Here is a 26,883-nt window from a genome sequence, read left to right on the forward strand (position 1 = left end):
CAATGGCTACTGGCCCTAAGGGTGGCTACACCCTCTTTGTGCCTCCTCCCTGTGGGGAGGGGGGCACATCCCTAATCCTATTGGGGGAATCCTCCTTCTACAAGATGGGGGATTTCTAAAAGTAAGAGTCACCTCAGCTCAGGACACCTTAAGGGCTGTTCTGACTGGGGGGTGACTCCTCCTTGTTTTTCTCATTATCTCCTCCAGCCTTGCCGCAAAAAGTGGGGGCAGTGGCCAGAGGGGCGGGCATCTCCACTAGCTGGGATGCCTTTGAGGCTCACCGCCAGGTGTTACAGATCCTGCAGGGGGAGGTGAGAAGCACCTTCACCCAGTACAGGTTTTGTTCCTGGCCACAGAGTGACAAAGGCACTCTCCCCATGCGGCCAGCAACATGTCTGGTGTGTGGCAGGCTGGCAAAAACTAGTCAGCCCCCACTGGGGTCGGGTATGTTTTCAGGGGGCATCTCTAAGATGCCCTCTGGGTGTATTTTTACAATAAAGTGCACACTGGCATCAGTGTGCATTTATTGTGCTGAGAAGTTTGATACCAAACTTCCCAGTTTTCAGTGTAGCCATTATGGTGCTGTGGAGTTCGTGTTTGACAGGCTCCCAGACCATATACTCTTATGGCTACCCTGCACTTACAATGTCTAAGGATTTGCTTAGACACTGTAGGGGCATAGGGCTCATGCAACTATGCACTCACCTGTGGTATAGTGCACCCTCCCTTAGGGCTGTAAGGCCTGCTAGAGGGGTGACTTATCTATGCCATAGGCAGTGTGGGATTGGCATGGCACTCTGAGGGGAGTGCCATGTCGACTTAGTCATTTTCTCCCCACCAGCACACACAAGCTGGCAAGCAGTGTGTATGTGCTGAGTGAGGGGTCCCCAGGGTGGCATAAGACATGCTGCAGCCCTTAGAGATCTTCCCTGGCATCAGGGCCCTTGGTACCAGGGGTATCAGTTACAAGGGACTTACCTGGGTGCCAGGGTTGTGCCAATTGTGGAGACAAAGGTACAGTTTAGGGAAAGAACACTGGTGCTGGGACCTGGTTAGCAGGGTCCCAGCACACTTTCAAATCATAACTTGGCATCAGCAAAGTCAAAAAGTCAGGGGGTAACCATGCCAAGGAGGCATTTCCTTACTCAGATGCTGAGACTATAGAAACAACGGCCCTAAAGTAAGATTTGACCTCAGTAGTGAACAAAATCAACTTTAGTGCTTCTGTTGCTTGTTGTAACACTAAAGTGATTGAACAAATGTCTTTTAAAGAGAGGTAAGGTATGCTGCTTCTGGAGATGTATCTGAGTCACCTGCATTTTGTAAGCACAAGAAGAGGCAAGAAGGATATCTGCCTTCAAAGCATCATCCTCTGTTAGGCCATAGTGTACAGACTACAGCACCAGCGTCGAAGAGGTCTCCCATGGGGGCAAATCTCTAGACTCTACAGAGGTTCCAAAGATTCACCATCACTCCGTCTGTAGGCTGACTGCACTGGGGTTATCAGAAGTGATGGCAAGTTGGAAGTCCATAGAAGACCGGAGTCTGGAGGTGCTGGGGTTGGACCTGAAGGGATTAATCATACCTGAAGGAGAAGGCTCACCATAGTGCAGTGGCACAGACGGTTTTGGAACCACCTTGAAATTACCCAAACCTAGCTTTGCAGAAGGGCATAGCAAGCACAGGGTTGGCCAACAGAGCTGGAAATTCCAGCTTCATCTTTTATAATGTTCGAATCAGCTTGGGCAACGAGGGAAGAGTCCAGAGCCAGAGTGTGGATCAGAGGCTTCAAACAACCCCAGGAGCAGACCTGTTTCCTGAGAAAGACTTCTCCCTGTGGTGGTTTTTATGGCAAAATATTATAGAAGACCATTCCCTCTCAGTGGGCCAGGAGACTAACCTGAAAGGGAACACTTCAGTGTAGCCCTAGGGGCCTTGGCAAAAAAGTAGCTTGGCCCCCCACTCCCCAAAGGACTTTTGGTGCCTCTATAAATAGAAGTTAAAGATCAAGGGGTCATGTTCAGAGCCAAGACATCACCTGCAGATGTTGGGTGGGTCTGAAAAGGATAGCATTTTGCAACATCTTTGGCGGAGACATTTGACCGAGTCGTTACTGAAACCTGAGGAATTCTGATGGTGAAGAACTGAGAAGGCCCACATCAACAAGGCCAGTGCTCTGGTTGCAACCTTATATACTCTGTTGCCGCATTCTGGGAGGGCAGACTAACGGCTGAAACCACATGATGCCAACCTGGCAGTGATGGAGAGCTACAGCTGGGTAAAAAGTTTCTGAATCCAATCTGTCTCTTTGAGGAAAGTAATTTATCAGGCAAGAAATCTGTAGGAATTAGTATCTATCAGAATGTAAGGCCTTAAAGAACGAGTTACTTACCTTCGGTAACGACTTTTCTGGTGGATACATTAGCTACCTGTGGATTCCTCACTTAATGAATACTCCCATGGCGCCAGCATTCGACGGAAATCTTCTTACTAGTCTCTGCACGTCGACGAGGACGTCACTCTAGCCCACGCGACGCCGTCTGACGTCATACAGGCAATAAGAGGTCCTCCACGACGTGCCGACGTCAGTACCAATCATTTTTTACGTGCATGAGAACAACCAGGCAATGCAATGAAAAGAGCAAGGCAACATCCCATTACATTGTAAAAATACACAACATTGCATGAATAACTGTAAATCTTTTATATATATATATAACTCTCCTTTTTAAAATATATATACACATCAAGTATATACACAAAGATATATACATATATATAAATATAATATATACAACATCTATTGCACCCTCAAAGACCAAGAGGAGCGTACTCAAGGATTACTTGGTAAGACCAGAAAGGCAACGGGGAGGCGGGTGGGACCGTGAGGAATCCACAGGTAGCTAATGTATCCACCAGAAAAGTCGTTACCGAAGGTAAGTAACTCGTTCTTCTGATGGATACAACTACCTGTGGATTCCTCACCTAATGAATAGAGTCCCAAAGCAGTACCACGCCCGGCGGTGGGTGCCTAAATGGTCAAACCAAGAAATCCTGCAGCACTGACCGTGCAAAATGGCCGTCCCTTCTAACCTCAGAATCCAAACAGTAATGTTTTGCAAAAGTGTGAAGGGACGACCAAGTTGCGGCCTTGCAGATGTCGACCACAGGAACACCTCTGGCCAAGGCCGAAGTGGCCGACTTAGCTCTGGTGGAATGAGCTCTAATGCCCTCAGGAGGATCCTTCTTTGCCAAAGAGTAACAGATTTTAATGCAAAGAACAACCCACCTGGATAGTGTTCTCTTGTGGACTGCCTTTCCTCTCCTCTTGCCCACGTATCCAATAAACAGCTGATCCTCCAGCCTGAAATCCTTTGTTCTATCAATAAAGAAGCTCAACGCCCTCTTTGGGTCCAGACGGTGCAGTCTTTCTTCCTCTTTGGAAGGATGAGGCGGAGGATAGAACGTGGACAAAGTAATTGCCTGAGCCAAATGGAAAGGTGAAACAACCTTCGGGAGGAAAGCAGCCTTGGTCCTCAACACCACCTTATCCCCATAAAAAGTTGTATAAGGGGGCTTTACTGATAAGGCCTGCAACTCACTCACTCTCCTTGCTGATGTTATAGCTATCAGGAAGACTGTTTTTAAAACCAAATACCTTAAGGGGCAAGAATGCATAGGTTCAAAAGGGGACCCCATAAGGAAAGTCAGGACCAAGGACAAATCCCATTGCGGCATAACAAATGGCTTTGGAGGATATTTATTTAGAAGACCTTTCAAGAATCTGATAACAATAGGGGATTTAAATAAAGATGGTTGGTCTGGAAGACATATGAAGGCTGACAAGGCCGATAAATAACCCTTAATGGTAGCCACTGCACAACCTTTCTGCGCTAGAGACAGAGCAAAAGACAAAACGTCCGATAGATGAGCATGCAAAGGATCAATCTGCCTCTCTCCACACCACGCAACAAATTTAGACCATCTATTAGCGTAGATAGATTTAGTGGAGTGTCGCCTGGCCGCTAATATAACATCCACTACCTCAGGCGGGAGAGAGAAGGAACTCAGGTTGCCCCGTTCAATCTCCAGGCATGTAGGTGCAGACTCTGGAGGTTGGGGTGTAAAACCTGCCCCTGCGACTGCGAGAGGAGGTCTGCCCTGAAAGGGAGACGGAGCGGAGGGCACATTGAGAGTTGGAGAAGGTCGGAGTACCATACCCTCCTTGTCCAATCCGGAGCTATTAGGATGACTAGAGCCCGGTCCTGGCGAATCTTCCTCAATACTCGAGGAATCAAGGGTATGGGAGGAAACGCGTAAAGCAACTGGCCGCACCAGGTTATTTGAAACGCGTCCCCCAACGCTCCCTGCATCGGATACTGGAGGCTGCAGAATAACGGACAATGCGCGTTCTCTCGAGTGGCAAACAGATCTACCCGAGGAAACCCCCACCTCTGGAAGATTAAACGGACTTGATCTGGATGGAGACGCCACTCGTGGTCTGCCGAGAATTGGCGACTGAGACTGTCCGCACGCACGTTCAAGACTCCGGCCAGATGGTTTGCTATCAAGCAAATCTGATAGTCCTTTGCCCAGGACCATAGTCGAAGAGCTTCTCTGCAGAGAAGGTACGACCCCACTCCTCCCTGCTTGTTTATGTACCACATCGTGGTAGTATTGTCCGTCAGGACCTGTACCGACTGACCACGAAGGGAAGGGAGGAAGGCCTTGAGAGCCAGACGTACAGCCCGTAACTCTAACAGATTGATGTGAAACATCTGTTCCTCTGGAGACCAAAGGCCTTTGATCTCCAGATCCTCCAGATGAGCTCCCCACCCTAGAGTGGAAGCATCCGTTATGACTGTGGCCACTGGTGGCGACCGCTGGAACGGCTTTCCTTGTGAAAGATTGTTGCTTGCAATCCACCACTTCAAATCCACAGCAGCATCTCTGGAGATCTTGACAGTACTCTCTAGATCCCCTTTGTGTTGAGACCACTGCCTTCGGAGGCACCACTGAAGAGCCCTCATGTGCCAGCGAGCATGCGTGACCAACAGAATGCAGGAGGCAAACAGACCAAGCAGACGAAGGACCTTGAGGACTGGAACTACCGCTCCATTTCGAAACATTGGAACCAGATCCTGAATATCTTGAATCCGCTGAGGCGGAGGAAAGGCTCGGTTCAATGTTGTATCCAGTACTGCCCCTATGAACAGGAGGCGCTGAGAGGGCTCTAGGTGAGATTTGGGCTCGTTCACCAAAAAACCCAGGTCGAACAACAACTGGGTTGTTGACTGCAGATGATGCGACACAAGCTCCGGGGACTTGGCTTTGATCAACCAGTCGTCCAAGTAAGGGAATACTGCTATCCCCTTCCTTCTGAGTTCTGCCGCAACCACCGACATCACCTTCGTGAAGACTCGAGGTGCTGAAGTAAGACCAAACGGAAGGACCGCAAACTGATAGTGCTGCGATCCCACCACAAACCGGAGATACTTCCTGTGTGACTTGAGTATCGGGATATGAAAGTAAGCATCCTGCAAGTCGACAGACACCATCCAGTCTTCCTTGTTCAACGCCAAAAGCACCTGTGCTAGGGTCAGCATCTTGAACTTTTCCTGCTTGAGGAACCAATTCAAGACCCTCAGGTCCAGGATTGGTCTCAAACGACCATCCTTCTTGGGAATCAGGAAATACCTTGAGTAACATCCTCGACCCCTTTCCTGCTCTGGGACCAACTCCACCGCGCCCTTTGAAAGGAGGGCTTGTACCTCCTGTTCTAGCAACAGGAGGTGTTCTTCTGAACAATAAGAAGGGCGGGGCGGGATGAGGGGCGGGAACTCCCGAAAGGGAAGGGTGTAGCCTTTTCCCACAATACTGAGAACCCAAGTGTCCGTTGTAACAGTCTTCCATTTGGTATGAAAATGCTGTAATCTTCCCCCTACAGGAGAGGAGTGAGTGGGAAATGGTGGAAGCCTAAGGCTGCTTCCCCTGCTGCACCCCGCCAGAGGATGAGGAAGAGGCAGAGAGCTGCTGAGAGGCTCCTCTGGTGCGGACCCTACCTCTCCCTCTAAAAGATCTATAGGGATGGGAAGAGGCAGGTTGCTGATATCTTCCCCGAAAGGAAGAGGAGGAAGAGCCACGCCCAAATCCACGAAACCTCCTGAAAAATCTGGAAGAGGCCGTGGAAGAAGGAGCTTGGAGCCCTAACGATTTAGCCGTGGCCCTGCTCTCCTTAAAACGTTCCAAGGCCGAATCAGCCTTGGCTCCAAACAGTTTGTCCCCATCAAACGGGAGATCCAACAATGTGGACTGTACATCCGCAGAAAAGCCCGAGTTACGGAGCCAGGCCTGCCTCCTTGCCACCACAGTTGTGCCCATTGCTCTGGCTACTGAGTCGGTCGTATCCAGTCCAGTCTGGATAATCTGGGTCTCAGCAGCCTGGGCATTTGAAACAACATCCAAAAGACCCTGGGGAAGCTCTGTAAATGATGAGGAAATGTCATCCATCAGAGCATGAATATACCTCCCCAGGATACAGGTTGCGTTGGTGGCCTTCAACGCCAGACTGCAGGACGAAAAAATCTTCTTGGACTGCGCCTCTAGTTTCTTTGAATCTCTTTCCCCAGGCACCGTCGGCAAAGAACCAGGCGCTGACTTGGATGAACAGGAGGCCTGCACCACCAAGCTCTCCGGCGTAGGGTGCCTAGACAGAAAACCAGGGTCAGTCGGAGCCGCCCGATACCTCCTGGCCACGGCTCTGTGAACTGCTGGGGAAGATGCCGGCCTCTTCCACACCTCTAACACCGGATCCAGCAGAGCGTCATTAAATGGCAAAAGAGGCTCCGCCGCACCTGAGGCCGGATGTAGCACCTCTGTTAGAAGGTTTTGTTTAGCCTCCACCACCGGCAAAGGCAGGTCCAAAAAACTAGCTGCCTTCCGTACCACTGCGTGAAAGGAAGCAGCCTCCTCAGTATATTCTCCCGGGGACGAAAGATCCCACTCAGGGGAAGTGTCCAGCCCACTGGCCGACTCCAGACCACGCAGCCCATCACCCGAGTCCTCTAGCTCTCCTTCCTCCAGGGCTCGTTGGTACTCCTGCTCCTCTAATACACGGAGAGCACGTCTCCTCGAATGAAGCCGTTGTTCAATACGCGGAGTCGACAATGCCTCCGCCGAAGATCGGCGCCGATCTTCAGAAGCCACCGACGCCGCGTCCGGCGCCACAGGTAACTTCGGCGCCGACAAAAGAGCAGTCGAAGCAGATGGACCCACCGGAGTCACAGGCCGAAATCCCGACGTCGACGGGATGGAAATCCCCGGTGCCAATCCCTCTGAAGCCACCGGAGCGGCCACCGGCGCCGACACCGGCGCCGAGCCCACGTTCCCAAAAGGGAGAAAGGGCATAAAGGGTGCCGGCCGAAGAGGCGCAGGATCACCCAATGAAAAGGCCAAAGGCCCAGCCGGAGCACCCCCTGGAGCCATCTGTTGGAAGATGGCATACATCGCATTCAAGAATGCGGAACTATCGGCTCCAGGGGTGGGAAAAGCCGGATACTGGGGTGCCTGTCTCGGAGGCGACCCCGACGCCGGCCTCGACGTCTGCAACGCCGGAGAAAACACCTGAGGCTCCAATACCTCAATCACCGACGCCTGTCCAGGTGAAGTCGGAGACGCCGGAGAGGGCAACGGCGTCGAAGGATGCGGCGTAACCGTGGGACTGATCTCCCATGTCCTTCGGCGCCGATCCGAAGACCTGGAACGAGTCTCCTTTGAATGACGCCGAGATTCTCTACGGCGCCGGGAGTCTCGATGACGCCGATGTCTTGGCGAAGAAGACTTCTTGTGATGCTTCTCCTTCGATTTCGCCATAAACAGCTTCGCCTCACGTTCCTTGAGGGCCTTTGGATTCATGTGCTGGCATGAATCACAAGTCGAGACGTCGTGGTCGGAGCTCAAACACCAAAGGCAATCGGAATGAGGATCCGTCAGTGACATTTTGCCTCCACACTCACGACAAGGCTTGAATCCAGACTTTCTCTGCGACATTATTACCACAGCGAAAGACTACGCAGCAAAAATACACTGTAACCACAAAAGTAACGGTTGCTCCCTCGAAGATAACCGTTTCGAATGCACGGAAAAAAGGGAACTGACGTCGGCACGTCGTCGAGGACCTCTTATTGCCTGTATGACATCAGACGGCGTCGCGTGGGCTAGAGTGACGTCCTCGTCGACGTGCAGAGACTAGTAAGAAGATTTCCATCGAATGCTGGCGCCATGGGAGTATTCATTAGGTGAGGAATCCACAGGTAGTTGTATCCATCAGAACATTAAGACAGATGTGTATGGGGTTATGGGAATGTAGCAATGGTACCAACAGAAGTAAATGGATCCTTGAGACGTCTCCTAAGCCTCCCACCATAAGTATCATTGTACAAAGTCCATCAGGATTCCCACCCTGCATCCCACACCACCCTATCTGGAGGAAAATTCTGAAGTTCTCTCCTACAGCTGTTTAGCTGGCATTATTTACTAGAGACAGAGCAACTGTGGAAACTTCCTTAGACTCAATATGGTAAAGAGGCCCTTCTAAACTTAGGCCACCCCTACTCTGTTAAGCCTTTGAAAACAATCATACAGGATACGACTGACATCAAGAATGCTTTTCTGAATTTAGAGTCAAGTCTCATTAAGCTCAAAAGCTGGTAAAACCCAAAGGAAGAGGATCTTTGCTTATAAAAACAGTGACAGTCCTACGACTTATCAGTTATGAGTTTATAGTATTCACGGCAGAAGCCTACTGATCAAATTTTTGCTATGCTTAGTTAGGCATTTAGCAAGGGTGGTGCTCATCTGAATCCATAATACGTTGTCCTCAGCTCAGCAACATCTATTATGTTGTTTTTCTGATTCTACAACACTCAGAAACAAATGTATGCATCCGATAATACCTTGAAAGGAATTCACATAGTGTAGGACAGCCTATAAATGCTTATTGATTATACAAAGGTAACAAGTTTGTTTTAGTATGAGGACATTTCTGCTGGCAACAGTCAAAGGAATATTTGTTATTAGGAAACTGCTTGATTTAAAATAAGTTGGGTAGGCCACACCAAGCTTAAAAAGAAAGTACCTCTCCGACACCAGATCCGATTGCTAATACATATTATTATTTTATTTTATAGATAACCCTTTTATAGCCCTTTATTTAATGGCTTAAATATAATAGGCGGTTCAAAGTCATTGGAATGATGAATTGTGTCTTGATTCAAATGCGATTTTCATTTACTTATTTAGCAATTAATGTGTTTTTGTTGTTATTGTTTTACAGTTTGTAAAAAAACTAAAGTTTTACTGACTTACTAAAGAATACATGCAGATGTGCAAAGTGTAATATGCCATTCATCGCCAATGTTGAGTATGGGAAGGTGCAAGGATTTCTAAGAGTTATGTGAAGCCTGGAGTGGGCCATGATGTTCTTTATCTCTGACAACAATATTAATGAAAAACATATTACACTCAATGGATGTGGATGTATGGTTTATGCTGTGCCTCTTTTAGGTGCAGAGTCATTTAAAACAAGCGTATTCATCAATAATCCAACCAAAAGGGGTTACGTTCCTGCAATCATATAAAATCTCACTAACTAGGCCTTGTGAGAATGGCCCCAGATATGTCCATTTCTAAAATGTTTCCCGAATGGAATGTGTGAAACGTTATGCAGTGATTCTCGAAAGAGATGTGGAAATAACCACTGCTTCACACCTTATCTTGTGCCCATTTTGGAAATACAAAGGTTTTCTTGATACCTATTTTTCACTCTTTACATTTCAGCAAATGAATTGCTGAATACTCGGTATGGAATGAAAACCCATTGCAAGGTGCAGCTCATTTATTGGCTCTGGGTACCTAGGGTTCTTGATGAACCTACAAGCCCTAAATATCCCCGCAACCAGAAGAGTCCAGCAGACCTAACGGTATATTGCTTCCAAAAATCTGACATCGCAGGAAAAAGTTACAGAGTGAAACGTGGAGAAAAATGGCTGTTTTTTTCACCTCAATTTCAATATTTTTTTTATTTCAGCTGTTATTTTCTGTAGGAAAACCTTGTAGGATCTACACAAATGACCCCTTGCTGAATTCAGAATTGTGTCTACTTTTCAGAAATGGTTTTCTTTCTGGGATCCAGCATTGGTTTCGTACCCATTTCTGTCACTAACTGGAAGGAGGCTAAAAGCACAAAAAATAGTAAAAATGGGGTATTATCCCAGTAAAATGCCAAAATTGTGTGAAAAAATGTGTTTTTCTGATTTAAGTCTGCCTGTTCCTGAAAGCTGGGAAGCTGTTGATTTTAGCACCGCAAACCCTTTGTTGATGCTATTTTCAGGGGGAAAAAAACACAAGTCATCTTCTGCAGCATTTTTTCCCCATTTTTTTTTTAACGAAATTTTCGCTGTTTTTTTGTTTTTTTACTAATTTCTTAGTCTCCTTCAGAGGAATCCACAAACTCTGGGTATCCCCTGGCACCTGAGGGGGGAAAAGGCCTGGAAGTGAAGGGGTTAAAGCAATAATGCTAATAAACATACATTCACATTCTTTGGTACAAAAATATAGTTCCATATTATGACAACAGTACAGCGAAACTGGCATGAGAAAAACACTGTATACTGCCTCATAGATTGCATATTACAATTACTCTAAACAAAGCCTTTTCGTTGTGATTTTACCTTATTGCGTATGTTGCCACTTGTGTCATTTTGGTGAAGCACCTTGTAAAACAAATGCACCAGACTGTAATGTGCAAAACATTAATATTGTTGAGGGATGCAAGGGGCCGCAATACACATTCAAGGATTTGTCTTTTGTGAGTCATCGCCCCTACCCACTATCAACAATGGTAATGCTGTTTATTGTCGGTGGTTTCTTATATATTTAATAAAGTAAAGTTCTAGATTAGCTTGACAGTGGTCTTTATTTTATGTTATTTTGTCATCCCATCTTCGAGTCCCAAACCGTTAATGTCTTTTAGAGTGCGTTTTGGCTCTCCGAGGTGGAAGAGTCACAGATACAAGGAAGTCTTGTTTATTCCGACTGCAATAAAACGGTCCCTAGGGCACTTTATACTAATAGTGAACTGCAGTGAGGACAGAGGATGGTGCCAACGACCGAACATGTTTTAGTTTTATTGAGCTCTGAGCTCTCCCTTGTACCTACGAGTGAGAACCTTATATTCAGAATAGCCAACGTCCAAACCTAGTCACCTTATTTAGTTGTAGTAAGGTGGAGGCAAGTACAAAGAAAACCTAAGTGACTTTGGGCCAGATGTAGCAAAGGGTTTGCGCCTCGCAAACAGCGAAAAACGCTGTTTGCGAGGCGCAAAAGCCTCTTTGCTATGCAGAAATGCATTTTGCGAGTCGTTACCGACTCGCAAAATGCATTTCAGACTCGCAAATAGGAAGGGGTGTTCCCTTCCTATTTGCGAGTCGCATTGGGATGCAATACCATTTGCGACCGCATATGCGGTCGCAAATGGCCTCGCAGTTACCATCCACTTCAAGTGGATGGTAACCCAATCGCAAATTGGAAGGGGTCCCCATGGGACCCCTTCCAGTTTGTGACTGGAGCCCAAAATATTTTTTCAGGGCAGGGAGTGGTCCAAGGGACCACTCCCTGCCCTGAAAAAAACCGAAACTAAAGGTTTCGGTTTTTTTTAAAGTGCAGCTCGTTTTCCCTTAGGGAAAACAGGCTACACTTCCAAAAAAAAAAACACTGCTTTATTTAAAAGCAGGTCGCTAACATGGAGGTCTGCTGACGTCAGAAGGCCTCCATGTTTGCGAGTGCCTATACTCGCAATGGGGCCGCAATTTGCGACCCACCTCATGAATATTCATGAGGTGGGTCATTGCGACCCCATTGCGAGTTGCAGTCGGTGTCTGAGACACCGTACTGCATAGCAATTTGCGACTTGCAAATTGCGAGTCGCAGGGACTCGCAATTTGCAAGTCGCAAATTGCTTTTTTCCTACATCTGGCCCTTTGTTTGGCAGCAGTGAAGGGGCACCTCTCCGTCTGCTCAGCATGGTGCGCTGAGGTAGGGTGCTAACTTACAGTGCTATGGTGATGTGAATGTGAGCTAAATTGTTAGCAAAGTCATCATGCATTAGATCTTTGAATGGATCATAACCTAAAAATGTGCGAATGCATTTAAAATGAGTTACAATGATTTGCGGAATGTCTATTTTAAAGAGAACATCATACCTGAATACCCTGTCACTGGAGTGCGAATAGGGCCACCAGACTTTCCACGGTGATTGCCAGTTGAAATCGGCGTTTTACCAAGCCTGGCACTATTAGGGCACCTTAGTGAAACGGAGCTTGTGCCAGAGGTCACATTTAGAGTGCTAGGATTTTCTGCAAAAGAACTCTTGTCACCGAAGTACGAATCTAATAAATATGGAAATATATAAAACAGCTGTTAAAATGTGAACATCTAACTATTCAAAACATCAATGCACAAAATGAAAATGGTAATTTAATCCAAAATTCCAAGAAACAGAATCAATTCAACAGCATTAATGGTTAACACTACACTTCTACTCAGGGCTTCACCATGAATTTGATATAAATGATTGTGTGATTAATAGCCCCAATTTGTAAGGTGAGGGAGAGGACTAAGGGCCAGATGTAGCAAAATTCCAAATTGCGAGTTGCAATTTGCGAGTCCCAGCAACTCGCAAATTGCAACTCACAATTTGGAATGCAGAAAGGTGTCTCAGACACCTTCTGCGAGTCGCTATGGGGTCGCAAAGACCCACCTCATTAATATTAATGAGGTGGGTCGCAATTTGCGACCCCATAGCGATTCAGGGCACTCACGGGGATGGTGGCCTGCTGGAGACAGCAGACCACCATGTCCGTGACTGCTTTTAAATAAAGCAGTCTTTTTTTTTCAAAGTGTAGCCCGTTTTCCTTAAAGGAAAACGAGCTGCACTTTGAAAAAAAAACCGAAACCTTTAGTTTCGGTATTTTTCAGGGCAGGTAGTGGTCCCTTGGACCACTGCCTGCTCTGCTGAAAAAGTCTTTTTTTTCCAGACACAAAAGGGAAGGGGTCCCATGGGGACCCATTCCCGTTTGCGCCTGGGTTACCATCCACTTCAAGTGGATGGTAACTGTGCTTTCATTTGCGACCGCAATCGCAAATAAAAATGCATAGCATTGCGAGTCGCAAATAGGAAGGAAACACCCCTTCCTATTTGCGAGTCGGAAATGCATTTTGCGAGTTGGTTCCGACTCGCAATATGCATTTCTACATAGCAAGGTGGCTTTAGCGACTCGCAAACAGCTATTTTCGCCGTTTGCGACTCGCTAAACCCTTGCTACATCTGGCCCTAAGTACGAGATTTAAAGCAACTGGGATCATGTGGCATATTTCATTGGAATTCTCTCCCTCCCCTCAACAATGCCCAGCCCAATAAACCAGGCCCTATTTCCAGAGAATTCTAGGCAAAACAACGGGAGGAACTGTAACCAACAAATTATACTGCCGAAAAACTATAAGGAAGAAAGATTGGTATATGAGGAAATGGGCACATAATACCTGATGGAAACGAAACTCTGCACAGAGATGACAGATAAATTAAGGCCAGCTCAGGGAAGCCCAAAGTCAGGTTACAGATTTCTTTTCCCCCTTCGTAGTGAAGAGTGAGAAGAGGAAGCAGGTCCCTTTTGATAAAATGAGAAGTGAGACAAAAAAGAGAATGTTGAGCAGCAAGAAGGTGGGCGAATGACCCAGATTTGCAAAACCTGTTTGTTATGTCAAAAAGAAGGAAACAGGATTGAATCCTTCAACCTGCTGCAACTTCAGAAGAACTTCCCAAGCAATAAGAGTTTGGCGGATTTATGACCTTCATGTAACTGTAGGACAGCAGCAGCCAACAGGACAACACACATATACAAGACTTGTTTCAGATTAACCAGTTGCCACATCACATAAGGAACTGTTAGCTCAAGCTGCTTAAGACCGAGAAATGGTCCTCTGCAAGTCTTCAGCCGGATGCTGCAAAAGTGTGAACCAGCAGAGTCCCACTCCCTGCCACCACCCCTACCAACACCTCCCCAGTAGGTCCCAAAGCAAAACGTGTTAACATAAAACCTACACCATATGTATTATATCAAAGGCACAGTTGAAATCACAAAGCAGTGAAAACACTCCACCTACGACAACGAATATAAATATTTATTTGCATCTAAATCATTTGACACAGATTTCCGTACTCTACTTGACTACACCAGAAAATATACATAAAAACAACGAAACAAATTTGATTGAAAACAATTATTTTATGGAAGATATTACAAGAGGTGTCACATTACAGAGGCATAGCTAGAGCATTCCACTAACTTAAAGCAGAGGTCAACAAACAAAATAAATGACTCTCCAGCCTCCTAAAATATGGCGTGGGGGACGAACAAAAAGTTCATACCAGTGGTTCGAATGAAGGGCCCGAACATAACATTTTAATTTGATCTGCAAGAAACGTGGAAATGCATATAAGAGTCATTGTGCAAAACCTTAACCCTCTGCTGCACTAGCAACCAACATAAGATCCAATGATGCCGCTCTGCCTGGTCACATTTTCAGAAATAAGATGAGCTGCAGAATTCTATTCTGGATCTGGTGTAATTTCTTAACTACGTGTTTTCAGGCTCCTAAATAAAAGGAGTTCCCATGATGTATTTTGGAGCACATTACGTCTGTGACTACAGCCACTTACAAAGTCAGGGAAGGCAACAATTTCTATGAACTGCAAAGACTGTAAACATAAGAAGCTGCTGCTAAATTTACCTGGGGCACTAAGGATAGGGAAGACTGAAACCGAAAACTAAGCTAAAGAAACAGAAGGAGCACAGACTAGCTTTTCCACAGACCAAAATAGTTTTGAGCAGAAATTCTGGAGCAGCCACATTTATGAAATGTTTCATTAGAGTTTGACTTTAGCAAAAAGCTAAACATTCAGCTAAAGCCATTCAGGCACAGATCTCGTGAAAGATCTCCCTCCAAATTATGCTCATATATGACATGGGTGTTTCCATCTATGCTATGGAATTGTACCATCAAATGCTCGATCTGAAAACTTGGGCCAAAATATTTGTAAAAGATTTTTCTATACGAAGCCTCATGTACATGTACTAGTTAAATACTCAACCATACAAGAGTGAAAGCAACCTCCAAAAACACGTTTTTGTCTTGTCAAGTTTTATTCTGAATTAAATATCTATTTGCTCGCACAGTGTTTGAATGCAAAGAGATGCTCCTGTGCTAACCCAAGGCTTAGAAAACTGTTTTAACCATAGGGTAAGACTGCCAATTGACTGTTAAATGTCTATATATACCTTCACGATTCCCTGTGTGTTGTGTGCATTGTCTTACAATTTGTTCTGATTCCCATTTGCTTTTAATTATTATAATGATTTTGGTATAAATTATTATTCATAATTATGTTCATCCAACATTGTGATCTCTTCTCTTTACATCTGTATTGGGTGTGAAGTATGCCCTGTGATGAAGCATGTGGCAAAATGTGGGTGAAGGCATTCCTTCAAAATTAGGGGAATCCCAGAGAATGTGAAACATGTTTATTCAGTTATCCTGATGTGTAGTATGATATAGATTGGAAGGTATGATTAATATATTTTCCTCTTCCCTCTACATTATGTATGGATACCTTACACTAGGCATGCACTGAACTCTTGCAGATTGTTTATGAGATGCAAACCTTCTTCCTTCCTGACAAGGAACATGTTGCTGACAAACCCAGAGAGTTGAAGACAGGAGCACTGAATGTCTCTAATTCCTTTCTTGAGCAACTCAAACCACTGAAGCCTTGGAAGAACTGGTTCTGCCATGGTATAATAAAATGTTATTTTAATCCCCCATACTGCCTGTTGGACCCAGGCATCACAAGTGATCTACCCAATCCTCTGCCCTCCTTTAAGTGGGACAAAAGCAGAAGGCTCACCTTCAGGGTTTCCGGAATTCGGTTTGGAGCTTCTTCTATTTCTTTCTATAAAAACGCTGTGCATCTTGAAGAGAAGGGACTGAACTACCTTAACCAATGTCGCCTCTCTCCAAGGCATGTCTGCATTCTGGGAACTCTGGAACTGGCCCCTGGACAATGGAGAACCCTGCCACATCTAGACCTAACAGGAGATCATGGGGCTAAGACCTTATGCAGTGAAGAATGTGTATTTCCCAGCGCTCTAAACATTTGCACAAAACTACTGAGTTCATCCATTAAGAATGGGTTCCTCAAATATTATCCCTCAGAGGCTAGGATCTGGGTCAGATGTGGCTAGCTCTCACAGTTTGGGATCTATCCAAACCAAAAGAGAGCACTTCTTCTGCATAGAAATCAGTGTTTCAGTTCCTTAGGAGACAAAGGGCTTTTTGTGTCCAACTTTAAAGAAACTCAGGATCAGCTGGCACTCCCGTTTCGTTTGCTAATTTTGTTTATAGGCAAAGAGAGATCCAGCAGCTAGTTCTGTCAAGGACCTATAAACCTCCCCACTTAGGATCTATATTGTAAATCCCAACAAAAGTGACTATTTTAGGGTCCAGTTCGGGAACTAAGGGCCAGATATAGGAAACTCCCAAATTGCGACTTGCAATTTGCGAGTCCCTGCGACTCGCAAATTGCAAGTCGCAATTTGGGATGCAGAAAGGTGTCTCAGACACCTTCTGCGAGTCGCTATGGGGTCGCAAAGACCCACCTCATTAATATTAATGAGGTGGGTCGCAATTTGCGACCCCATAGCGACTCAGGGCACTCACGGGGATGGAGGCCTGCTGGGAACAGCAGACCTCCATGTCCGTGACTGCTTTTAAATAAAGCAGTTTTTTTTTTCAAAGTGTAGCCCGTTTTCCTTAAAGGAAAACGAGCTGCACTTAGAAAAAAAAAACGAAATCTTTTGTTTCGGATTTTTCAGGGCAGGTAGTGGTCCCTTGGACCACTGCCTGCTCTGAAAAAATATTTTTGGGTCCAGTCACAAAGGGGAAGGGGTCCCATTGGGACCCCTTCCCGTTTGCGAGTGGGTTCCATCCACTTCAAGTGGATGGTAACTGCGAGTCCATTTGCGACCGCTTATGCGGTCGCAAATGGAATTGCATACCACTGCGACTCGCAAATAGGAAGGGAACACCGCTTCCTATTTGCGACTCGGAAATGCATTTTGCGAGTCAGTTCCGACTCGCAAAATGCATTTCTACATACCATAGACGCATTTGCGACTTGCAAACGGCGATTTTCGCCGTTTGCAACTCGCAAATTCGTTGCTACATCTGGCCCAAAGACCTCAGGCACTCTGCGCTCAGGTAGTTTATGAATGGTTGATCCAATGGCTATCTTTATCTTGCCTTTACCTAACCAGCAGCCATTGGGGTATCTAGGGGTGACAAATGCAGTCCAAACTTTTATTTTAACACCGATTTTTGAGTTTTTTCAAATCATTTTTTCAGTACATAGGAGTCAATAGCAAGACATAATGTGAGCAATATCCAACGAGTCAAAGTACATACCAATCACAATAAAGAAAGACAAAAGGAGATAAAGTGTGTGAATAAGTGGCCAATCTCCCAAACAGAGGGAGTGGTATGCCCCAACCTGCAGGGAAGGTAAAGTAGAGGTGTTTACTGACAGTGAGTTTTGAAGAACCCATGTCTCTAGGACAGAGTAGGGAGTCTAACTGCACGTGGCATAGGGAGATGTGCAAGCAGTGGTGAGTGTTGTTTTAAAAAAACGTTTAACCTTAGCAAAAAAAGGGGGGGGAACAAGAACTGTGGCTGGGAAAATGGATAATGTCAGTAAGTGTGGCTTCATGAGGGTGAGGAGGTGGGGAGGTGAAGTTGTGTGAGTGAGATTACTGATTCTGTCGGGGATGGTTGGAGGTGCGGCTCAGTTACAGGGCCACCTCTCCATGTGGGCCCAGTTGGGATTGGCAATAGCAAAGAAAGACTGGGAGAGACAGCCAATGAGGGTGAAGTGTGTGTGGGTGGGGCTTGGAAGGTTACAGGACATGAGGTCAGATCCACTCCCTTCAGGGGAGTAAGGTGTTGACCCTGGGTTTGTCTCCCAGAGAAGCAAAGAATCCATCCCAGCTCTCTGCTAAAAGGTACTTGTGAAGGCCGTCTTCTTATGTAGAATCTTACTTTCCCCTTGGTCCCAACGTAGAACTATCCAGCGCCATGCTAAGCGGGAAGGAGCAAGGGGTGAACTCCATTTACAGGTAACTCTTTTTTTAGCCAAAAGGAATCTGAGGTTTAGGAAACGTGTTGCAGCCCTGTGGCATTGCAAGTGATGGATAATTCCTAAAGTGGATATTTCTCAGGTGGGCTGTAGGAGTATGCCAATACAGGTGGACAGTGTTTGGAGGACCTGGTTCCAATAGAAAGAGCAACGGGTATGCCAGAGCATGTGACAGATATCAGCATTTGCAGAGGAGCAGTAGGTGTAAGAGTCAGCCACTTCTGGAAAAATGCCATTAATAGTGGTAAGGAGGACATAAGACCGATGTAAAATAAAAAACTGGATCAACTTGAACCTGGCATTGCAGGAAATGGTATATGGGTGGTACAGTGCTCTCTCTCATTCTTTCTTTCATAAAACCCTTCCAAATTCAGCTTCCCAGATATCACAAAGACATTGATGGGATGGTGATGATGGGGTGTTCTGTGATTTGTACAACCAAGAGATGCAATGCAAGCCTTTATCTATGGTATATAGTATTTGGGTTGGCTGATGGATGTTTGGTTCCACGTCCACAATTGCCCATCTTGTGCGTAAGGTGTGGAATATGAAACTGTATGTTAAGAACTGCTGTTCGTGTAGTGCATATCGGTCAAGCAAGGCTTGAAAGGATTTAAGGAGATCGTCCTGGAACAAGCCCCCCACTGTGTCTAATACTGCTGCTATCTAGTGCGTGAGACGACCCTGATCTAGACAGACCTGGTGTTGTGAGAGGCCAAGAAGAGGTATACTAGGAGCATGAGGGACAGGCTTTTTGTAACCAGTTGAAGCAAAGCCAGTCATCACAGGGTCACCCAGAGTAGTCTGGATGAAACATGGACAGGTCCAGGACCTCAGAGATCCACAACGGTTTATCTACCGTCCCAGTCTTTTAGCGTGCCAACCCTGATAACCACTGGGCCATCCATTGTGGTTGCCTTGCTAAATAATATGCTTTGAAACCGAAAGTCTCCAGACCCTCTTGGTCCATTGGGATCCTCAAGATGACTAATGATACCATCCTGCAGCCAACAGCCCATATTAGATTCACCAAAAGCGCACCTCAGTCTTTAAAGAAATGAAGGGTTAAGTAGATTGAAAGGTTGGCAAAACATCATCCAATTTGAACAGATCTGCTTTTGTCATCTTATTGAACACCGAGTTTTCTGCTGTCTGAGCTGGATAGGTGGATGGTCCTTCTTAAGTTTACCCTTCAATTCTCTCAAGGAATCAAGGGCCAGATGTAGCAAAGGTTTAGCGAGTCGCAAACGGCGAAAATCGCCGTTTGCGAGTCGCCAAAGCCACTTTGCTATGTAGAAATGCATTTTGCGAGTCGGAACCGACTCGCAAAATGCATTTCCGACTCGCAAATAGGAAGGGGTGTTCCCTTCCTATTTGCGACTCACAATGGTATGCATTTTCATTTGCGACCGCGATTGCGGTCGCAAATGAAAGCGCAGTTACCATCCACTTGAAGTGGATGGTAACCCAGGCGCAAACGGGAAGGGGTCCCCATGGGTCCCTTTCCCCTTTGTGTCTGATCAAAAAAATAATTTTTCAGAGCAGGCAGTGGTCCAGGGGACCACTACTTGTCCTGAAAAATACCAAAACTAAAGGTTTCGTTTTTTTTTTCAAAGTGCAGCTCGTTTTCCTTTAAGGAAAACGGGCTACACTTTGAAAAAAAAAGACTGCTTTATTTAAAAGCAGTCACGGACATGGTGGTCTGCTGTTCCCAGCAGGCCACCATCCCCATGAGTGCCCTGAATCGCTATGGGGTCGCAAATTGCGACCCACCTCATTAATATTAATGAGGTGGGTCTTTCCGACCCCATAGCGACTCGCAGAAGGTGTCTGAGACACCTTTCTGCATTCCAAATTGCGAGTTGCAATTTGCGAGTCGCTGGGACTCGCAAATTGCAACTCGCAATTTGGAACCTTGCTACATCTGGCCCCAAGTCCTTTGTGTACTTCTTACTCTGCAGAGAATTACCACTCCACCAGACTGGCACTGTAACTAGGCAAAATTAGTGGCTTTGGCCCGTCTCAGGTTCCGCTCTCGGAAAGCGTGGCAGGGCTGCTGCACACTTTTCAAAATTTCTCAAACTGATCAACATCTTTCACCTGGCCTGTCTTTACAGGCTCCCTGCTATTCACAGTCTTTTTAACTAGATGTACCCTGCCACCTTCTTGGGGATCCTCACCTGTATCCTGGTGTGGGGGAATCCAAGAGAGTCATAACTGTTATGCTGCCTGACAAATAGCTTCACTGCCACCACAATCACCTTGTCAACAGCACATTAAAGAAAATTATCCATTTCCTCCATGTAACCGGCTGCTAGTGTCAAAAGCTGGTCTTCTGGGTGAGGCTTTGTTGTGATGCTCTTCTCATCTAGTGACAACGCTCCTTTATTCACTGGGGATTTGAGAAAATAATTTTAGACATGGCCTGTAGCCCATTTTAAAGGCACAGTGTACCAAAACTATTGCTAATAATTGTGAACCCGCTGATGTGATCTAGCCCAGCTTAAAGGCACAGTGTACCAAAACAATTGCCACTGAGTGAGAACAAGTTGATGTGAAAAATATTTAAGGAAAAATAGATCTGACCTCAATCACACCCCTCCTTTCTTAGCACAGCCTAGAGTTCCTTCTATAGAGTGGGAGGAATGCTTGGACATTTTTGATAATTATTTGGAAGCACTAGATGCTGAAGACTTCAGGGCAAGCCGAAAAAAAGAAATTCTATAAAGTACTCTAGGGCAGGAAGGGCAGCATGTTTTTAAGTACTTACCTCAAGCTCCGACTAATGATGGACAACCCACAGAGGATGTGTACTATGAAGCCAGGAAAAAGGTTGGGGTTGAGATTTGCAAAGGGAGCCAAAGTAGCACTGAGAAGACATACATGTTTATACTCAGCCACAGAGGGAGCGGGAATAGGTAGATGACTTCATCACAAGATGACGAGAGCTCTCAGTCAAGTGCAAACTTGGGGCAGTGAGGGATGAGATGACTGGGGACCAGCTCATTGTACAGTGCCGGAGCAGAAAAATGCAGAAGCGGCTATGGGTTGCTAAAACACCATCTCTGAAAGAGCCTATAGAGATTGCTAAAATTGTACAAGAATCTGAGTAGTGCATGAAGGAGATGGAGCACAGAGATAACAAGGTGAGGTTTGAGGTGCCGGCTGTTGACAGTAAACAAGGAGGTGGCCACAACGTCCAAGTGGAGTGCCAAGTGACGGAAGGGTGTTCCTGGTAGTAAAAGTGTTCACAGAATATGCAATGGGTGTGGGAGTACCTATCACACTCCAGAGTCAAAGGGTTGTGTCACCACTGGGAATGAATGTAGGCAATGTGGACACAAAGGACACTTCGTCAGGATGTGTAAGGAGAACAATAAAGGCAAAGTGGCAGTGTTGATGCAAGATATATATTCTACAGAAAATAATACCAGACCTGATAGAGTGTTGTGCGTAGGGTAGCGAACAAAGGAAGATTAGACCCAAGGCAGAATATACCACCAAGGAAAGAAAGTTGGAAGTGATGCTGGATTCTGGCTCATTGTATATGATTATTCTAAAAATATGTTCCTTTCAGAGTGGCTTGGTGTGTGGTTGTTACTGAAGGATATTAACCCTGGAGGTTATCAGGTAGAACAGATAAACATCATAGGGCAGTAGTTCCCAACCTGTGGTCTGCACCCCCCTCCAGGGGTACGCAGGCCTGGGCCGGCAGGAAGGCACTTCTCCAGCTGGGCCTCTTCATAAAAAAAAAATTGTGTTTTTATATTTAGCACTTCCTTTGTGAAGCAGTTTTAAAAGTACTACAAAATTCCTTGCAGTTTTCAGGCAAAAAAATAAAAGCATCAAGATAACGCTGATGATTACTACCTGCTGGAGAGAGATGGGAGTTTTTTCTAGTGGCAGTTTTGATTAATCTAAGGAAGCGCAGATGGTTAATATGATTGCTGCAAAAAGCATGTATCATGCAAAGAACAGTATTTTAGTTGCAAATCACAGTGGGTTACTGAGATTCTTTTGTTACTATGCTGTTCATAATTACAATCATAATCTAGCACAGCGAGCTATGAACTGCCATCAAAGAGCTGCATGCAAACTCCATGCATGGCTCAAATTAGAAAGTTATGTTTTTTCCCAGTCTTTCATTATCCTTATGCTGCTAAAAAAGGTTTGCTTGCACAGAAATATATTCTTAATATTAAAGTCAAAGCTATCCACTGTGTTATGTTCTGAATCCTGAGTTTGTGCTTCTACAGACAGCAACCTTAGAAAATGCCCCCCAGTGTAGATGACTTGTGAATACTACACCATGTAGTTCCCGGTAAAGTGCTTCGACACTCTACACTAGTATAAGAGTTGCTAAAGAACAAATTAATTACATGTGACAGAAAGGCTATTGAGAGATGAGAGGCCCTTATGGTTTTACTTCCTCTCCCCATCACATATTTATGTGAAAAAGCCTTCTCATCTCATGTACCTAAAAAATTAAAAACAGAAATTGTTTGGGAAATGTAGAATGTGACCTGAGGATTCAGCTTTCCTAAATAAAACCAAACATTGAAAACGTAGTCGCAGAGCTAATCTTCCCAATAAAATATTTAGATGTTTGCATTTTTTTTCAATATAAAATAACTGCATCTTTAGTAATTTGTTCGGTATGCACTAGTTTGTGTATTTTTGTAAATGACTGTTTAATGTTTGAAAAATAAATCTTACAAATTGCTTGGGGGTCCCCAGGTTCCAGTAGTGATTCAGTGGGGGTTCTCAGGAGTCAAAAGGTTGGGAACCACTGTCATAGGGTATATGTATATGGATACTGAGTTTAAGAATAGACACATCAGCTGCAAGGTTTACGTAGGGGAGTCAAGGCCAACTTTTTAGGTTGAGCGTTAGAGTTCGGCCAGCTGTATACCAAAGTATACAATAGAGTGAGTTCCAGCATTTTGATTTGATAGTTGCAGTGTCCTTCAAAAATCCTTGCTTGCTAGTGGGCTGTTCTGCCTCTTTGTCCTACCTTTTTTCACTTTGGGAGCAGCACAAAGTACTGTGTAATTCCGCTATGTCATGTTCATCTCTTCCGAAGGGGACTTTTTCTTTCAGTATTGGCCTGTTTGCCTTGCACTGTGAGTGTGTTCAGTCCGTCCTCCCCACCAGCTCCCTCTGTAAACATAAACCATCATCAGAGGGAAGCTTTCACAGGGACAGCTTGCTCTGCTCTCTTCCTCTTGTTATTTTCAGTCTGTGTGGCCATAAAAGTCCAGTCAGTAATTTACAACGCTATGAGCTCTAACACGAGCAAACACAGGACTATTGCATTCCAAATGCTTGGAACGTTGCCAATTTCAGGCTGTTTCAACTCCTGCATGCTTTCCGTTGTAAAATAACCTGGAAACAAAATAGATGGAAAGATACAAACTCTCTATCACACAGTTTATCGGAAGTCTTCACTCCAGCGCCATGACAAACGTTTCACGCTGACGAAGGCGCATGGCCGTTGGCAGAGCCTCAGGGCGTGACGCTTATCTCCGAGGCACCTCCTGTTACTTTTGAAGCACACTGTGACTATGTGCACAAACCACAAACACCCTGGTTACCAAAACAAGTGGCCATGACAGCAAACATTGTCAGTTTGTGAGGAGGACATGGTCAAAGTGAAAGCGGAACCAGTGCTGGACAATGAAAGTCACAGGTGAACATACATTTATCCAAATACACTGCAACGCAGCTGCGTTCGGCGCTGAGAGAGACCACGACAATTATCTACCTGCCCTGTAGGGACAGAGCACGGAGGGCGTTTCAAGCGTCCGAGCCAAAGGCCGAAGGGTGCAGTGTAGGAGTTTGCACTGTGGGGGTTATGAACAGAAACAATACTTTAATGGTCTGTGCAATCGGTGCAGGAAAGAAACTACCCACCAGCCACTTTCAAGAAGCGCGAGTGTGTTTTTATACTAATATACTCCCTGGCCGCTGAAAGTATGTGATCATTTACCATTTCACTATAATTTTCAGATTTCAACATAAAGTTTCTTGCTCAAACAGATCAAAAGTTACTAAATTAGTCTCGCATTTCAGCAACAGACACTTTACACAAGTTACTGGTCACATCTCAGCAGCTCGTTTATGTACAGAAGGATTAAAGAAATGTGTGCCAAGGTGTACCAGGCCAAGGGCGTTGATGTGTGGGAGGAAACAAAAAGAGTACATCAGGAAGGGGTCATTTATTCAGAAATAATACAGTTGGCCCTTTGAAGCGTTCCTCATACACACAAAAAGGAAATTTTCTGCTAACACGATGCTACTGCTAGGCGAGGCCCTGAGGGTTCCTGTCTATCACGCGCAATGGAAGTGTGTCCCCTGCCGTCTATACTTAAAATGCAATTCAACCATATTTGTGGACAGAAGAGTTCCTTCTTTGTCGGTTTTGTTTTGCACTTTATGTACATTTGAAATTACACCACACTGGTCTCAAAGCAGCGCTGAAAGTTTATAGGCTCCCCAACCATTTGTTTTGAGGTCTGGTGTTTTGAATCTTAAAGTCCTTGTTGGTGTGATAAGTTTATAATACATGTGTATGCTCTGCAATGCTATCACTCATTGGAATGGGGTGCGCCCAGGGGCTCATCAGTGTGAACACAGAGTAAAGTCGAAACTTAAGTTAAGTTTTAGAACATACTAGATATGTTCGCAAAAAAGAAGATGCACGTTTTATTAGAGGAATTGAATTGTATTTATATAGCGCTTACTTCCCCTGGCAAAGCATTGAAGTTGCCAAGATGTGTCCAGCGAACGGGCGCTGTTCAACTAGTCACATTCATTTATTGACTTATAGGAAAAACTATGTCTCTCTCCTCGAACAAGAATCCTTCTAAACTTAGCACTGTGAGAAGGAGTACAGGTGTGCTGGAGTCCAAGCGTGGATCAGTGGCGTAACAAAACCTTTGGGGTCTCCTTGCAAGATACAGCGACTTCCTCCCCCCACCCACACACATTCACCCTGATGCCCGTACTATTAAAGTATCTCATCCCTGTACTTCACATCACCAGGAGTTTCAGTGATAGAATATAAGTATGCCACACAGTGGTGGGAACAGCAAGGCAAACCAACATGTGATTTCAAAATGGGGTTCAGAGTCTGTCTCTGGCTGCACAAAAATCAACACACCTCTTAAGGAAAATATCTTTAGAGGGTTCTTTGTGAGGGATATGCAGGTACAAACTAAATAGATCCAAAAAGAAATGCATACTAGTTTGTCATCATCACTGCCATCACCGCTTGATTAACATGCATTAGCAAAGCCAATGGTTGTGGGCTCAGCGAACTGATGTGATGGTTAATTTTTGTATTTTATTTTTTTAGTTTGAGCATAGCAGCACACAAGCGCTGCTTTTTGACGTGTTGACATGTACCTGGACTTTTAACCACGCCCATCACTACCACTCATTCGTGGGCTTGCCCTTCAAAAATCCTTTAATGACTTTGGTAAATGGTTTACATTTGTCCCTCATTGGGGAGGTTTTGTTACCGCCTTGGCCATCGCCCCTGTTACATGGCTAATTGCACTTTTGACAATAAGTTTGACTGCAAGCGAACTTCTTTTTCTTTCTGTGTCTCTCCTTCGCGCTGATGCTCACAGCAGCTGTGGCGCTGTGAATCGGCTCGCTTATGTGAAACTGGTTTACTTTTTATTTTCAATTTATGTGTCAAGAAAAGTCCGGTTAGGAGTTTACAATGTTAATAACTCTAATTCAAGCAAATGCAAGACCCATTGCATTGCAAATGCTTGTTTAGTGTGGTATCACCAATTTGATCTTCATATAAAGATAGACCCCCAGGCACCTATTCAGGTGATGCTGGTGGAAGATTTGACAGCGAGTGACATACTGAAAGGTGCAAAAGAGGGGTGTAGAGACAAAATGGGGCAGTTGAAGGATGATATTCACAAAATAAAACTTAAAGAAGGAGCTATATTAGTGCAACATAAGGTCAGGAAGGTTCCAATCATGGTGACAGAAAAAGTAAAGAAAATGCTAGATGAAATGTTCAATAATAGTATTATCAAACCAGTAAAAACCTCTGCCTGGATAACTCTGGTAGTCATCACGGAAAAGATTGCCGGCAAGCTGTGTTTTGTGTGGACCTTAGGAGTCTAAACCAGAATATAGTTGCAGACAAAGGAATATCAATTTGCTTATTGTATTGCTGCAAGGGGGAGGAATTTTTTCTCAACCGGACCTGAAATATGCCTATCATCAGATTCACTTACATCAATCATCCAAACACTTGACAGCCTTCATAACAATGTAAGGAACTTATCAGTTCACAAGAATGCAATTCAGGCTGTCCTAAGCTGCGAGCGTTTTTCAGAAAATGGTGAGTGAGATGTTTAAAGGTTTGAAAAATGTCATTTTTTTCAAGATTACATACATATTGGTGTACGGCAAAATGTAGAAAGCCATAATAAAGCATTGAAGGAGGTGTTATGCAGAGTCTTGGATTCTGGTCTGACATTATGCAAAACATATGTGCATTCGTAGTAAAGGAAATTGAATACCTGGTACATACCTTATCTTTGCATAGG

The 26,883-nt window shown here is 45.1% G+C and overlaps 1 protein-coding gene across 1 annotated transcript in view; it reads right to left on the bottom strand.

Moving 5' to 3' along the window:
• Positions 1-13,429, bottom strand: part of MSH4 (mutS homolog 4) — a 2,042,424-nt gene extending 2,028,995 nt beyond the window's left edge. Inside the window, exons 1-2 of the mRNA XM_069233217.1 lie at positions 13,399-13,429; positions 12,261-12,446 (exon numbers count right to left, since the gene is read on the bottom strand). Coding sequence (XP_069089318.1) covers positions 12,261-12,446; positions 13,399-13,429 — 217 coding nt within the window. The remainder of the gene's footprint in view (positions 1-12,260; positions 12,447-13,398) is intronic.
• Positions 13,430-26,883: the final 13,454 nt, after the last annotated feature.

This window comes from Pleurodeles waltl, chromosome 4_2 (genome assembly GCF_031143425.1).
Source record: "Pleurodeles waltl isolate 20211129_DDA chromosome 4_2, aPleWal1.hap1.20221129, whole genome shotgun sequence".
Taxonomy (NCBI): Eukaryota; Metazoa; Chordata; class Amphibia; order Caudata; family Salamandridae; genus Pleurodeles; species Pleurodeles waltl.